The following is a 15811-nucleotide window of genomic DNA, read 5'->3' as shown; positions in this document are numbered from 1 at the left end:
ACTTAGAGGAGCCTGGTAGGCTGCAGTCCGTGGGGTTGCTAAGAGTCGGACGCGACTGAGCGGCTTCTTCACTTTCACTTTTCACTTGCATGCATTGGAGAAGGAAATGGCAACACACTCCAGTGTTCTTGCCTGGAGACTCCCAGGGACGGGGGAGCCTGTTAGGCTGCCGTCTATGGGGTCGCACAGAGTCAGACACGACTGAAGCGACTTAGCAGCAGCAGCAGCATAAGTGGTATTACATGGTGTTTGTCTTTCTGCCTGACTCAGTATGATACTCTCCAGTTGCATCCATGTTGCTGCAAATGGCACTGTCTTCTTTTTAATGGCCGAGTAGTATTCCATTGTGTGTATGCACCCGTGTGTATCCATGAATCTGCCAGTGGACATTTAGCTTGTTTCCATGTCTTAGCTCTTGTAAACAGTGCTGCTGTGAACATAGGAGTTCATGTATCTTTTCACATCTAATTCTTTTGATGCTTTTCAGCCACTTAAAATTATAAAAACATTCTTAGCTTATGACAGATGCAGGCTGTGGGCCAGATTCTGCTTGTGGGCCATGCTTTGCCGAGCCCTGGTATCCATGACCCTGCTTCTGGGTCTGCCCTGCTCTCCGGCCTCACTTCTGCCCACTTCCTGCCATGTTCGTGAAGGTACTTCATGGTCACCACCCGCTAGGAACGTCGCATTCAGTCAGTGTTGTAGAATGAAGGATAAGTTCACTACCTCAGGATCTTAGTATATTTCTTTTCTTTTCATTTTTGCACTACTTTTTAAAAATAACTATTTTATATTGGAGTATAGCCGATTAACAGTGTTGTGATAGTTTCAGGTGAACAGTGAAGGGACTCAGCCATACATGTACTTGTATCCATTCTCCCCCAAACTCCCCTCCCATCCAGGCTACCACATAACATTGAGCAGCGTTCCCTGTACTAGACAGTAGGTCCTTGTTGGTTATCCATTTTGAATAGTGTGTACATGTCCATCCCAAACTCCTCATCTCTTCCCCCATCCTTCCCCCCAGCAAGCATAAGTTTATTCTGAAAGTCTGTGAGTCTCTTCCTATTTTGTATGTAAGTTCATTTGTATAATTTCCTTTTAGATTCTGCATGTAACAGATGCCACATGATATTCTTCTCTGACGTACGTCATTCAGTATGACAATCTCTAGGTCCACCAGTATCTTTTCACATACAAGTTAGTAATACCTGATCTCACTTACCTTGTAAAATCATTTTGCAGATCAAATGCGAATGTGCTTTTAAAATTATAAACGGTTATACCAATGGAAATCATTAGGGCAGCCTCTTGGACAAATCACAGAATTCAAGCAGCACCCCCACTTTTTACTCTTTTTACTACAGGAGCTAAATTATGGGGCAAATAGGAAAATGACATCAGTATGAATGAGGCCATTTTTATTCCTTTTCCCTCATACTCCCCATAGACAAGAGGAATGGCTAGATCTGTGATTTTACCTTGGCCTTAGCAGAAGTGATTTTGTTATTAGCATGTAGTATTAGGTATTTTATGTTATCCCATTTGACACTCAGGTGGCGCTAGTGGTAAAGAACCTGCCTGCCAGTGCAGGAGACTTGAAAGACATTGGTTCAATCTCTGGGTCAGGAAGATCCCCTGGAGGAAATGGCAACCCACTCCAGTATTCTTGCCTGGAGAATCCCATGGACAGAGGAACCCGGCAGGCTAGTCCATGGAGTTGCAAAGAGCTGGTCATGACTTAAGTGATTTAGCATGCACGCATAGTGAGGTGAAAGTGAAAGTTGCTCACTTGTGTCCGACTCTTTGCGACCCCATGGACTGTACAGTGCATGGAATTCTCCAGGCCAGAATACTGGAGTAGGTAACCTTTCCCATCTCCAGGGGATCTTCCCAACCCAGAGATCAAACCCAGGTCTTCTGTATTGCAGGCAGATTCTTTACCAGCTGAGCCACAAGGGAAGCCCAAGAATACTGGAGTTAGTAGCCCATGCATGCATAAGTATGCTATATGCTTATATGCTATAAAGAATTATTATATGCCCACTTTTAAAGGTGAAATGAGTTTAAGGGACCTAAAAAACTAAAAAGCAGCTGAGGCAGGATCAGAACCTGGCTCTATCTGACTCTGGAATTTGGCCTTCTTCTGTGGTACAATATCAAGTTCCTCTCCACTGCTACAAAGACTTTCCAGATTGTTCCATCAACACAATGACAACCAGCAGGCTACATAAATCTTGGCATCCTTTCGTGGCCAGGAGCAAGCCATCTGGGTTTTACATGTTTATTTCGGCAAAATGATGTATTCTGTTTCTTCCAAAGGAAGATGGCTTTTTGGTTCTCAAACAACTTTCAAAAAAAAAAAAAAAAAGGCCTTTTTGCTGATTAAAAGCACAATGATTTTCTGTGGATGTATCGGCAGCCTTCACACATATCACAAAAGGGCAAAGTGAGCTTGGGAATCTCTGAGGCAGAGAACAGCCAAGAACTAGCCACAAGGTGAACCGTAACTTGGTCTTCTGTCAGATATGAACACTAGCTGTTAAGTGCCCGACCCTACCGGGGTAGTCCTAGTGGTGCCAGCGAAACCTGTGTTCATGTTCTGGGTATGAGTTTGCATATATGGCTTATTTTAAAACCTATTAGCTCAACATATTACTTTCCAGGTGGCGCTAGTGATAAAATAATCCACTTGCCAATGCAGGAGATGTTAAGAGATGTGGGTTTGATCCCTGGGTTGGGAAAATCCCCTGGAGGAGGAAATGGCAACCCACTCCAGTGTTCTTGCCTGGGAAATCCCACGAACAGGGGAAATCTGGCGGGCTACAGTCCATGGGGTTGCAAAGAGTTGGACACGACTGAGCATCTGAGCAGAGAAACACAATTATGATTGATATGATGATCATGACTTCAGAAATGGAGTCTGTGGTTTTAATAGTGTGGAACCCAGTTTGAACTGGAATTGCCCTCTCTCTTACCCAAATTCTTTCTCTGCATTGTTCCTGGTACCCCTCCTCCAGATGGGTAGTGATGAGGGATGAAGCCTCACATGTGGGGCAGAGGAACCATTTTCAAGCTCACTCTTTCACTCCTGGATGGCATTTCACCTCTTCAGCCAGGATATCTCAGAGAGATGCCCAACCAGAAGGGACTGGAGGCCCACGATGCTGCTGGAGCATCCTCTTCGTTTCCATCAGCAGCAAGTGCCCCTCTGGTCCTCTGAGGGAGGGGGGTCTCACTCTTAAGACGCTATTGACCAGGGAGGATTTTTGTAGAAACTAACACCTGTGGTTGGCGATTTGTTATGTAAGTGAATATTGAAACGTCTCTGGTCATTAACATCTGGGCAACGAGACATATTATTGATAACACGTCTTTGGTCAATAAGTTGTTAATGGACACTGACGAAATAATAATGACCATAGTAACATCTGAAGATACGGTAGGAGTAGAGACCACTCAGTGTAATATAAGACTGCTCTGGATCGACTGAGGACACAGTTTCTCTTTATTAAATCATCTGGGAACCACTTAAACGGAGATGCTAATGGAGTGGATGAACTAATTACAATGGTGCCAGAGCTGTGTCGAGGAGAGAAGAGCACGCGACCAGGAAACGAGACGCCACAGGTAGTTTACAAGGGAGTTGGCAATACAGTCAGGTGTGGGTTCCCTTTTTTATCATTACAAAGCCTTGTCACAAATAAATACACCTGAATCACACAGAAAGTTAATGATACAATAGCCTTATAAAGGAGAAAGAAACCAATACACCTCCCCTAACAGCAGGTTTAGAATAGTCTATGCGTAACCAAAATGCTTCAGGGTGCTGTTCCCATCTTGAGTGGTAACCAAAGGAAGAACCAGTACGTTTCCCATTATAGATACATACATATATGTATATGTGTGTGTATATATATATGTATCCTGTACAGAGTCCAAGAATAGTTGAGCAATTGTAAAATTCAAATTTCTGTGTAATGGCAGCTAAATGGTTCAGTATAAAACCATTGTAAGAACTGATTATATATTAAGTCTGACTATCCATCATAATTTTAAACCTACATACACTGAACAAAATATATGTATTTAAAAATCGAATTATTTCTTCTGCACAGAGGTTTTTCCTCCCTTCCCTTAAAGTTTTTCATGAAAAGCATCTGCCATCACTAACAAAATATCCTGCATCACCTTTCTAAAGTGAACATTAAGCTAAATAGTATAGACATTAAATTGCTCTTTCCCCACCCTCCTCTGCAGATCACATCCCTCCTGGGGAGGCAGCCCCACCGGCATCTCTGAGCGTTCACACGCGTGCAGGACTGCAATTTAAATGCAAATAATCCTGAGCCACATTATCTGAGGAGTTGGTGCAGACACAGCACAGTTGTGACTGTGCCTGCGAAAATTAAAGGGGGTTCATCTGTATTCTGACACACGCGTGACTTAAGAGTACATTCAAAAGAGCGATTCATCACTGCTTTCAAATTAAACACTGGAGTTGCCGAGTGCCTAGGTTACGTGGAATGCCTCCCCGTTGATCACATAGGGCCGCCTTTCTACAAAGGCAATGAAATAGGAACTTCTCTGACTGTGGTTTTTCAATTAGTCCCGATGACAGTAGGTGACTGAAATAAGAGACTTGGTTTAATATGAACACAGCTAGTTGAGTGGAAAAGATACATTTATGATAATACTAAGCACAACTGGATGACAATCTATATGCATTTCAGATTCCACTGACAGGAAATGACCACATCAGCCTAAAATGCAAGAAAATTATCAACAGTGATTTACCAAACTGACATCACTCCAGAAGATATTTTTTATTTTTATTTTATTTTTTGCAAAATCATCTTTCAAATATAAGGTTACTTTAAAATAATTCTTTGGTTAAAGTATAATGAAAATAAAAACTAGAAACTCCTCCAAGCCTTTCAGTACAGGGTGAAAAATACCCCCTCTTTCAGCCATCAGATGGCCATTTAATCAGCCATTCAGATTCTAAGAATCTAAATGTAATGGAAAACACCGTACTCTGAACTCCTTGCTAGGGTGAAGGAATGTGCTCCTAGCTGCCACTGCAGTGAGAGAGAAGGAGCCTGGGAAAATGAAACCCCCAGCTTCTGCATTAAAATGTGCCAATTATTCTAGTCCACAGAGGAATCGACGTGGCATTTTAAAATCACTGAAACCAAAGTCTATCTGTGAATAATACTGGGTTGTCAGCGGGATGGTGTGGCACACGTGTGAGAGAAGCTGACTGTTTCAGACTTTCAAGCCCAGATTAAATCCTTTAATTTCATCTATTTCAGATAACTTTCTACATTAAAAAAAAAATTCCTCTTACAAGCAACCATTTGCTGCTTCTGTCTGGCATTTCCTTCCGTCTCCCCTTCCTCCTTTCTCCTAACCCCCCAAAATATTTGTTAATAAGCATCGGCCTCAGATCAAAAAGAACCAGCCTGAACTTTGAGTTGTGATAGATAGCAACTGAGAATTTTAAATGGATATGAAATCACATAATATAGTTGTCTTTTCTCTTTCGTATATACATAGATGCAATGTAATTTCCAAAGAATTTCTCAAATGGGGTCGTCCGAGTTTAGTTTTTCAAGTAGGTATTATGGGGAAAAGGAGAATTTCATGTGAATTAAGATCATTCAGGCCATTCTGATCAACAATCTGGGTCATCAGAGGAATTAACTCTTTCACTCAAGGTTTTCCACCTAAAATTATTCAGAAAATTATTTCAGATTTCTGCCTTCCTTTGCTCACACATAGGACTGCAGCCCACCTAAACCAACCTGTCAGGTCATCAAAGGCCTAAGTCCACGGAGAGGGAGAGAGAGGGTAAGTTCTGAACTTTCTTCTGTACAAGTACAGATCCTGCCCAGCACACACTGCCACACTTTTCAAGGAAATCGGATATGAGATGTTCAAGCATTATTCTGAGCACCGAAAGTCCGTGAGAGTTTGTGGAGAATCTAATAAACATTACAGATCTGGTGACAGTGGATTTACCTCATTATAAATAAAAGAATGACTGGCCATAATGTGACTTTTAACACCTTTAATGCACTCCCCCCATTTGAGCTGAAAACTTTTAATCAATCATGTCAGCACAGTTACTTCTAGATCCAGAAGATGGATCAGTGTGCAGTGCTGGAAGAAATCAGAGATTTGTTTCTTAAAATATAAAATTCATGACATCGTTCTCTAAGTGACTCAAACCCAACAGTGATCCTCTTGCTAATTGACATACGTAGCCAGCATCCTTTCACCTCCTCCTGTTTTCAAGGATCATCAAATTCTGGTTCCAAATACGAGCACAGATCTGTTTTTATATACCATGTGTTTTCTGCATTTGGGTTTTGAAGCTTATTTAATGCTACAATATACATTGATCTGTTTTACATGAATGTTCTCTTCAAATGGCTGGGATTTCATTTTGCAGGTATATCCTACAGAGTGAACTACACCGTGCCAGACCACTGTCTGCTACCATCGACAGCCAGCTAGTCACACAATTAACTAGACATCAATAACTGATGTTTTGGTTTGATTGTCGTTTATTTTTCTTTTAAATAAACTCCCTCTAAATTCAGGAAGCAGGTGTGACGAGCTACCACGGGATGTGGCTCTCCCGACTTTCCTCAAGTAGCCCTGCCTACCGATTTTAAATTATCTTAGCAAAACAAACCAACCAACACAACGGCACAAGCAGCAGTGCGGTCGTGATTGTCATCATTTAAGTCCGTTCCCTGACTTCGCAGTACGTCCCTGGCTGTGATGGACGCCGCTTGTGGATGTTCTGTTCTGGTTGACAAGTACTGCAAGTGTATGATGACCTGACTCTTGGTATGGTTTGGGAAGATGTCCATATTGCACAAGAATGAGCGTCTTGCTGACTCAAAGGATGTATCTGATATACATCTTTTGAAAATGTCAACATGCTTAACTGGTTAACATGGTCTAGACTCCTGGGGCAAAGGCGAGCAAATCGCAAATGATTCAGAAGTGCTGTGGCTTGTTAGGCTACAACGCGAGTCACTCCAAGTCACTTGATGTTTTACAAGTTTGTTGCGCCTACAATTGAATGCTTCACACGTGCATCTTATCTTCCTCCTGAGTATCCAAAAGTGCTCTGGAGAGCAAAAATGCTTTCTCTCTCCATTTCACAGACAGAAGCAAGAGGGTAGGACTGTAGCAAACAGCTGCAGTCAGCTGTAGAGAAAATGTGATGGGTGGTACCAGCGTAAAGGTTAGGGTCCCCGAGCAGGTGTCTTGAGCCAGCAGCACTAGTGTGTGGGTCTCACTGAGCGTTGGAACTGATGGGAAGCCACATGTTTTCTAGTAATCTTGAAGGAATCCTGCAGCTTGGCTTTCACTGGAGCACGGAGTCTAGAAGAAAATCCCATCCCCAGCCTGGCAGCTTAGAGTCCCTCCAGCTGGACCTTCCTGCATCCTTCCTGAGGGTGGGCTGGCGGCTCCCTCTGGGAAGACCCAGGCTCCTTAGCTAGCATGTACGGAAGCGAGAAAACACCCTCCATGGTAGCAGGTGCCCTGATGTAGGAAGACAATTCTCAAAAGGGTCCAGAGAGAATGAATTTTATCCCTGAATCAAGTCTTTCTCTTCTTGACACGGTCTCATCCTAAGAACTTTAAAGCCTGAAAGATGCTAAATTATTCTTTGTCCACTTAGGATGTGGTGCAGAGTTCCCCACTGGTACTAAACACACATACAGACCCTTCTCCCCATGCCTTCCTCAAGCTTTTTCTTCTCGTTTGCTCGCCCGGTTACTCTTGTAGCAGGGTCTCTCTCCAGTTGAAGCCGCCAGTTGGTCCATGGGTCAGAGGGAGGATTGGTGGGTCTGTCAGCTGCCAGATTCCAGTTTCTCCTAATTCTTCACAGGAACAAAATCCCAAGTAGGGGATCTGAAGGAAGACAGAAAAGAAAGGGAAAATAGAAAACAGAGATTGAGTGCTTTACTTTTTACCTGGAAGAAGGAAATTTCAAAGGAATGAATAGCGGCTTTGCAGGCAAGTATCCCCTCCAAAATATCACTAAAGAGAATGAAATGGACACAACTGATCAGTTAGAAGGAAGACTATTTACAATGCAAGAGGAGTCTTTGGAAGGGATTCGTTAAACGGTGGGCTCTCCTAGTATAGACAGGTAACTGTTTATAGATGCTTTCTTAATAGCGTGGGAGACAAAAGCAATCACGCATAAAGCTAAGGTTCTAAGAGTTCATTCTCGATTGCAAGCCAGGCAGAAAATGCAGCTCAAAAGTTTCTGAAATTATACTCGGACAATGGGAAAGATTATTCGAGTTTTAAAAATGTTTCATCCTGCTTTATGTCTTATTATCATTTTTTTTTGGCATGTGTATCTAATGTTCAAAACTGAAGCTCTGTCCTTCCTACCTTCAGTAGGCATGGCATTTCAAGACTTATTTGTGTCTGTCTGTCTGTCCAGAGTTGCATTTATGAATAAGACAAAAGTCTTTGCCCTCAAGCAGCTTACAGACTAACAGGAAGGAATGACACATGAACAAGCTTTTTAAAAATGAGAAAAGAGTTTCAATCAAGTTTGAACCGGTTTCTCTGGGGACAGATACAGGAAGCATGTAACTCAGGCTGGAGGGAAGCATGTGTGGGAGGATGGCTGATGGAAAACCTTCCACAGACAGGAGGAGGAGGAATCCAGATGTGCTAGTCAGCCTGGTGGATTTTCTGTCTTGCTGCCTTATTCCCAGGTTTGCCTTTCAGCCTCCTCATTTTGACTCACTGCTTCCTCTGGCCTACCCGCCAGGACCTCCCTTCCAGCTGAGCTGTCTGATTTGGCCCACAAACCTCTTCTTTGTCCAATCCACCGTCCCACAGGGAAATCCAGACAATTTGCTTATAATTCTTAACTCCTTACTAAATTTTAGCTCTTAGAAGCTAGATCTACATCTAGCTACATCTTTTTCTCTTACCCAAGGCCTGATAAAGTGCCTTAAAGAGTCCCACTCAATACATCTCGGTTGAGTGAACCAATGTATCACCTTCCCAGCTCCAGAGAACTTTGCTATCAGTCAGCACTGCACCATTCTGAAACTGTAAGGCACCACAGGCCCCTGAAATGCAAGTGGGGATTACCTTTCGGACCATCTGTACAAAGTCCTTGGAGTTCTGAGGTGATAGGCCTTGTAGTTGGCAGGTACATGCTTCCAGGGAAGATGCGTGAGCCACAATCAGGATGTTATTTCCTGGGGGCAAAAAAAACAAGGACTGGAAAATCTGTTTCTATAAAGACGCATGTAAACCTTGTAAGTACTAAAGTCAAGTTTTCCAGGGAGGGGCAAACATTCTCAAGAAATAAGACAATCTGGCCAAGCAATATTTTGATGCTTTGTATTGTTAAGGCAGGCTGATGTCATTAAAAAAACAAACACTTTTAAAGTAATTTGATGCACAGGTTACAAATATATATTTTACATATTATATATGTGCATGTATATTTTATATACACTGTGTATGCATATTACCAATATGTACGTATGTACACATGTGCACGCCAGGGAGGTCCCAAGTATTCTTCACCCCACTTCTTCCCATAGCAACATCTTGCCTAACTAGAGTATACTATCCCAACTAGGAAATGAACACTGGAACAGTCCACATAGCTTTATTCAGATTTTACCAGGTTCCCAAGTCGATCACACGTGCAGCATTTTGTAACCACCACCTCAATCAAGACACAGTACCATTCTAAGTCTGCAGGGCTCTCTGCTATCACCTCTAATGCAGTTTTCAATGCTGCTACTCGTAGAACGGTGAGCACATGAGGCTTTCTGGTTGATAGAACATGCTGGGTTTCTTTACAGGGGGAATGGGTGGTCCTACAGGGGTGGTAATAGAGTGAGTGGCTTATAAGTGGTAACTGAAATGTGGGGACCATCCACAATACTGTTAACCAGGGCTCCCCACCGTTAATGTTCTGGTATATGTAAATCCAGCCTTTGCTCTACGAAGATGAATATTTTTAACTTTTTTCTTTTTTGGTGGGGGGGCTGGAAATGGGCAGACTCTTTTGAAACCTGCCCTCTTTACTAAAAATACTGTAATCTTACATATCATTAAATACTGAGTTCAAGGACTATAAAATTCAGTGGCAGACTTGAGTTGTATAGAACACTGCTCTTGGTGGCAGCAATGATGGTAGGCGTGTTTGTGTAGGTGTGTTCATGCTCCTGGGTCAAATTACAGGCAAAACTGTGTTATGCTAAAGAATTTATGGAAATTATAATAGGGAACCTCCTTCTGAGAGTGCAAGATATATAGCTGAGAAAGAAAATTCTGTTATTTCAAATAGCAACTAAGTCTGATGTATTTCCATGGAATATCCAGCATTTGAAGTACTCAGAATATGACAAATTTTACATGAAAGTATCTACTACAGGGTCTAGACATAATTTTCTTTCCTATTAAATGAGTTTGAGAAAGCATGCTGAGCCATCCTGAATGGCGGACTAACCGTGAGGGAGAAATGATCACAGATTTAAGTATGGTCCAAGGTAACACCTACCTTTACTTTTACATTCACTTATGATTTCCTTTGTTACTTGGAAACTTCTACTGATATAGGTGTCATAGGATTCGGAAACCACTAATTTGCTGACTGGAATGTGAGGTCTGCAATAGAAAAATGAACCAAGGCATTGAAAACATTTTGATCTCAAGACAAAGCAACTCACATTACTCTCAGCTTTATTTCAAGACCTTTCGAAAGTTCCCATGTTTCTGTTTATCCATTTCCCTAGAAAGGATGGAGGCATAGGAAAGAGTATTTCTACTCTGCAGAAGTGGGGTTCAAATGTGCAGGATGTACAGAAATGAACGCCGTGTGTGCATGGCGTCAAAGTGACCAGCTGAAAAATGAGCCATTCGGAGCAGCTTTCCCTTGCAGGACGGCCCGGAGCAGCTGAGCTGCCTTTACTGGCAATCTGTCCTAGGTCACCCATGTAGGAGGAAGCAAAGCAGAGGTTAGATCTCTTTATCTATTTAAGTAATCAGAGATTTCCCAAGCCTCTGTAGGCTTACACAGGATATATAAGCAGTAATGTGGTCTAAGTTTAAGGTGTACAATGTACTGATTTGATACAAATATACATTCAAAACAAAGAGGCACAAACCTAAGTTATAAGATGAATACATTCTGGGGATCTCATGTCTGAGCTGACACCTCCATCATGTCACATAATTGCCATTTTCTTTTTTATGGTGAGAACATTTACTCTCCTAGCAACTTTCAAGTATATAATACAGTGCTGCACACCAGATCCCCAGACTCTTCATCTGGCAACTCTAAGTCTGCGCCCCTTTGAGCAACCTCTCCCTGCGGTCATGTGGGATGTCTGTGGGGGTCCCTGCTACTCTGTCTGTCTGAGTCTGGCTCTTTTGGGTTTCGCACACGTGATATGTCGAACTCTTTCTGGGAGATCTCGTTTTCAGTTCCTTTGGATATAACCCAGAAGTGAGATTGCTGGGTCATATGGTAGTTCTATTTTTTATTTTTTGTGGGCCCTCCATAGTGTTTTCCATAGTGGCTGTCCTAGCTGACACTACCACTAACAGTGCGCAAGGCTCCCTTTTCCCCATCTCCTCGCCACCACTTACCTTTTTTTTTTTTTTTTTTTTGACGATAGCTGTTCTAACAGATCAGCTCTGTGGTTTTGATTTGCATTTTTCCTGATGATTAATGATGATGAATGTCTTTTCATGTACTTCTTGGTCATTTGTATGTCTTCTCTGGGAAAAAATATCTATTCAGTTCTTCTGCCCGCTTTTTAATCAGATTGTGTTTTAGCTATTGAGTTGCATCAATTGTCCACATATTTTGGATGTTAAGTATGTGACAATATCAGGTATATGATCTCCAAGTATCTTATCCTATTCTGTATCTTATCAGGTACATAGATATCGTCTATCCTGTAGGTTGCCTTTTCATATTGTTGTTTCTTCTGCTTTATAGAAGGTTTTTAGTCTTCCTTATTTTGTTTTTCATTTCTTACACTTTTGGTATCATATCTAAAAAAATCATTGTCAAAAAGCTTTTCCCATGTTTTCTTCAGGTGTTTTATGGTTCAGTTCAGTTCAGTCACTCAGTTGTGTCCAACTCTTTGCGACCACATGAATCTCAGCACGCCAGGCCTCCCTGTCCATCACCAACTCCCAGAGTTCACCCAGACTCATGTCCATCGAGTCAGTGATGCCATCCAGCCATGTCATCCTCTGTCGTCCCCTTCTCCTTCTGCCCCCAATCCCTCCCAGCATCAGAGTCTTTTCCAATGAGTCGGTTCTTTGCATCATGTGCCCAAAGTATTGGAGTTTCAGCTTCAGCATCAGTCCTTCCAATGAATATTCAGGACTGATTTCCCTTAGGATGGACTGGTTGGATTTCCTTGCAGTCCAAGGGACTCTCAAGAGTCCTCTTCAACACCACAGTTCAAAAGCATCCATTCTTCGCCGCTCAGCCTTCTTCACAGTCCAACTCTCACATCCATACATGACCACTGGAAAAACCATAGCCTTGACTAGACGGACCTTAGTTGGCAAAGTAATGTCTCTGCTTTTCAATATGCTATCTAGGTTGGTCATAACTTTTCTTCCAAGGAGTAAGCGTCTTTTAATTTCATGGCTGCAGTCACCATCTGCAGTGATTTTGGAGCCCCAAGACACTGTTTCCACTGTTTCCCCATCTATTTCCCATGAAGTGATGGGACCGGATGCCATGATCTTCATTTTCTGAATGTTGAGCTTTAAGCCAACTTTTTTGCTCTCCTCTTTCACTTTCATCAAGAGGCTTTTTAGTTCCTCTTCACTTTCTGCCATAATTTAATCCATTTTGCGTTAATTTTTGAGAGTGGTGTAAGATAGGGGTCCAATTTCATTCTTCTGTATGTGGTTATCCAATTTTCCCAACATCACCTTTAAAAAAGGTTGGCTGCACTGGGCCTTGGTTGCTGTGTGCAGGCTCTTCCCTAGTTGCGGTGCGTGGGCTTCCCATCGCTGTGGCTTCTCGTTTCAGAGCACAGGCTCTGGGTGCACGGACTTCAGCAGCTGTGACACCTGGGCCCAGCAGTAGTGGCACACAGGCTTAGCTGCTCCAAGGCATGTGGGATGCTCCGGACCAGGGATCAAAACCAACCTTCCCTGTGCTGGTGAATCTTTAACCACTGGGCCACCAGGGAGACCCTCAGCATCATTTATTGAAGTCTACCCTCTCTCCATCAAGTATTCTTGGCTCCCTTATCAAATATTTGAGGGTTATTTCTGGGCTCTCACTTCTGTTCCATTGGTCAGTGTGTCTATTTTTATGCCAGTTACGATAGCTTTGTAGTATAACTTGAAATCTTGAAGTGCGATGTCAGGTTTATTTTGGCTATTAACATCTATTGTGGTTCCATACAAATTTTAGGATTGTTTCTATTTCTGTGAAAAATACCATTAGAATTTTGATAGGAATTATGTTTGATCTATAGATGGCTTTGGGGAGTATGGACATTTTAACAATATTATTTTTTCTGGTCAAAGAGTATAGGACACACCTTTGTATCGTCTTCAATTTTTACCTAAGTTTTGTAGTTTTGAGAGTACAGATCTTTCCACCTCCTTGGTTAAATTTATTCCTAAGTATTTTACTGTTTTTGGTGCTATTGTGAATGGGTTTGTTTTATTTCTATTTCATATGATCGAGGCTAGTGTATAAAAATACAGCTGACTTTTTGTTGTTGTTGAAATTGTTAGTTGACTTTTAAAAATGTATTGTTTTAAATTTTTTATTGGCATATAGTTGATTTACAGTGTTAGTTGAAGGTGTACAGTGATTTAGGTATACATATATTCATTCCTTTTCAGATTCTTACATACTATTACAGAATATTGAGTTCCCTGTGCTATACAGTAGGTCCTTGCTGGTTATCTATTTTATATATAGTAGTGTATATATGTTAATCCCAAGCTCCTAATTTATCCCTGCCTGCCCCCCTCCCCCTACACCCTGTTTCTCATTTGGTAACCATAAGTTTGTTTTCAAGGTCTCTATTTCTATTTTATAAATAAGTTCATTTATACCATTAAAAAAGATTCCACATATGAATGATATCATATGATATCTTTCTTTGACTGACTTTGGGGGCTTCTATGGTGGCTCAGATGGTCAAGAATCCGCCTGCAATGCAGGAGCACAGGTTTATTCCCTGGGTTGGGAGGATCCCCTGGAGAAGGGCATGGCAACCCATTCCAGTATTCTTGCCTGGAGAATCCCACGGACAGAGGAGCTTCACTTAGTGTGATAATAATCTCTAGGTCCATCCATGTTGCTGCAATGGCATTATTTTGTTCTTTTTATGGCCAAGTAATATTTCATTGTATATATATATCACATCTTTATTCTGTTTTTATTTTCATTATTCCAGGAGGTGGATTAAAAAAGATATTGCTGAGATTTGTGTCAAAGAATGTTCTGCCTATGTTTTCCTCTAAGAGTGTTAAAGTGTCTGGCTTTACATTTAGGTCTTTGATACATTCTGAATTTCCTTTTGTTCATCACTGACTTTCGTATGTTGATTTTGTATCCTGCAACTTCACTGAAATTTGTTGATTAGTTCTGACAGTTCTAAGATTTTGTATACATAACATCACATCATCTGCAAACAGAGTTTTATTTCTTTCCAACTTGCATGCCTTTTATTTCTTTATCTTGCCTAACTGCTCTGGCTAGAACTTCTAGAACTATGTTGAACAGCAGTGGTGAGAGTGGCCATCCTTGTCTTGTTCCTGATCTTAAAGGAAAGCTTTCAATCTTTCACTGTTGAGTATGTTAGCTGTGGGCTTGCCATATATGGCTTTCATTATGTTTACATATGTTCCTTCTGTACCCAGTCCTTTGAACATTTTTATCATGAAAAGATGGTATATTTTGTCAAATGCTTTTTCTCTATTGAGAGGATCATATAATTTTTATTCTACTCAATGTGGTATATCATATTTATTGATTTTTACATATTGAACCATCCTTGCACCCCAGGGATAAACCCCAGCTGATCATGGTATATGATCCTTCTGATGTGCTGTTGAATTTGGTTTGCTACTGTTTTGTTGTTGAGTATTGACCTGCAGTTCTTTTTTCTTGCAGTATTCTTATCTGGTATCAGGGTAATGCTGCTGCTGCTAAGTCGCATCAGTCATGTCCGACTCTGTGCGACCCCATAGACGGAAGCCCACCAGGCTCCTCCAGGCAAGAACACTGCAGTGGGTTGCCATTTCCTTCTCCAATGCACGAAAGTGAAAAGTGAAAGTGAAGTTGCTCGGTCATGTCCGACTCTTAGTGACCCCATGGACTGGAGCCTCAAGTTGTTAAGGATAGGTTTTAAAAACAGATGTTAGGTCCACTGGGTTTGTGAGGTAATCACCCCAAACACAGAAACCGGGTTCTCCTCGGGCCAGGTGTGTACGGTCTCTGTTAAAACTAAGAAAGATTGGTGAAGGGTTAGTAGGCTATTGACATAAATGATAGTTATGACAAAGTACATGGCATATAAAAGGATGTTCAAAGTAGGGCCCTCCGATCCTGGTGACCCTGAATGTCTTCATTCCCAGTCACTTCTGTCTGCTTCCACCTTCCTTTACTATTTAGTTTTCTGGGCTATGAGGTGTTTATCTTGTTTTTTTAAAGTACAACTATATGATATTTTCTGCTTCCTTGTCTTTTGTTGTTGGTATTTAGTACATGGAGGAGCTAGTGTGTTCTTGAAGTGAA

The 15811-nt window shown here is 41.7% G+C and overlaps 1 protein-coding gene across 1 annotated transcript in view; it reads right to left on the bottom strand.

Annotated features, from left to right (window-relative positions):
- Positions 1-3487: 3487 nt before the first annotated feature.
- Positions 3488-15811, bottom strand: part of UBASH3B (ubiquitin associated and SH3 domain containing B) — a 155360-nt gene continuing 143036 nt past the window's right edge. Inside the window, exons 12-14 of the mRNA XM_069554213.1 lie at positions 10577-10683; positions 9148-9257; positions 3488-7938 (exon numbers count right to left, since the gene is read on the bottom strand). Of these exons, the coding sequence (XP_069410314.1) occupies positions 7801-7938; positions 9148-9257; positions 10577-10683 (355 nt within the window). The 3' untranslated portion in view covers positions 3488-7800. The remainder of the gene's footprint in view (positions 7939-9147; positions 9258-10576; positions 10684-15811) is intronic.

The sequence above is a fragment of the Ovis canadensis genome, chromosome 15, assembly GCF_042477335.2.
Source record: "Ovis canadensis isolate MfBH-ARS-UI-01 breed Bighorn chromosome 15, ARS-UI_OviCan_v2, whole genome shotgun sequence".
Lineage (NCBI taxonomy): Eukaryota > Metazoa > Chordata > Mammalia > Artiodactyla > Bovidae > Ovis > Ovis canadensis.
The sequence above is the reverse complement of the archived record's forward strand: the minus strand, read 5'-3'. Positions and strand labels throughout refer to the sequence as shown.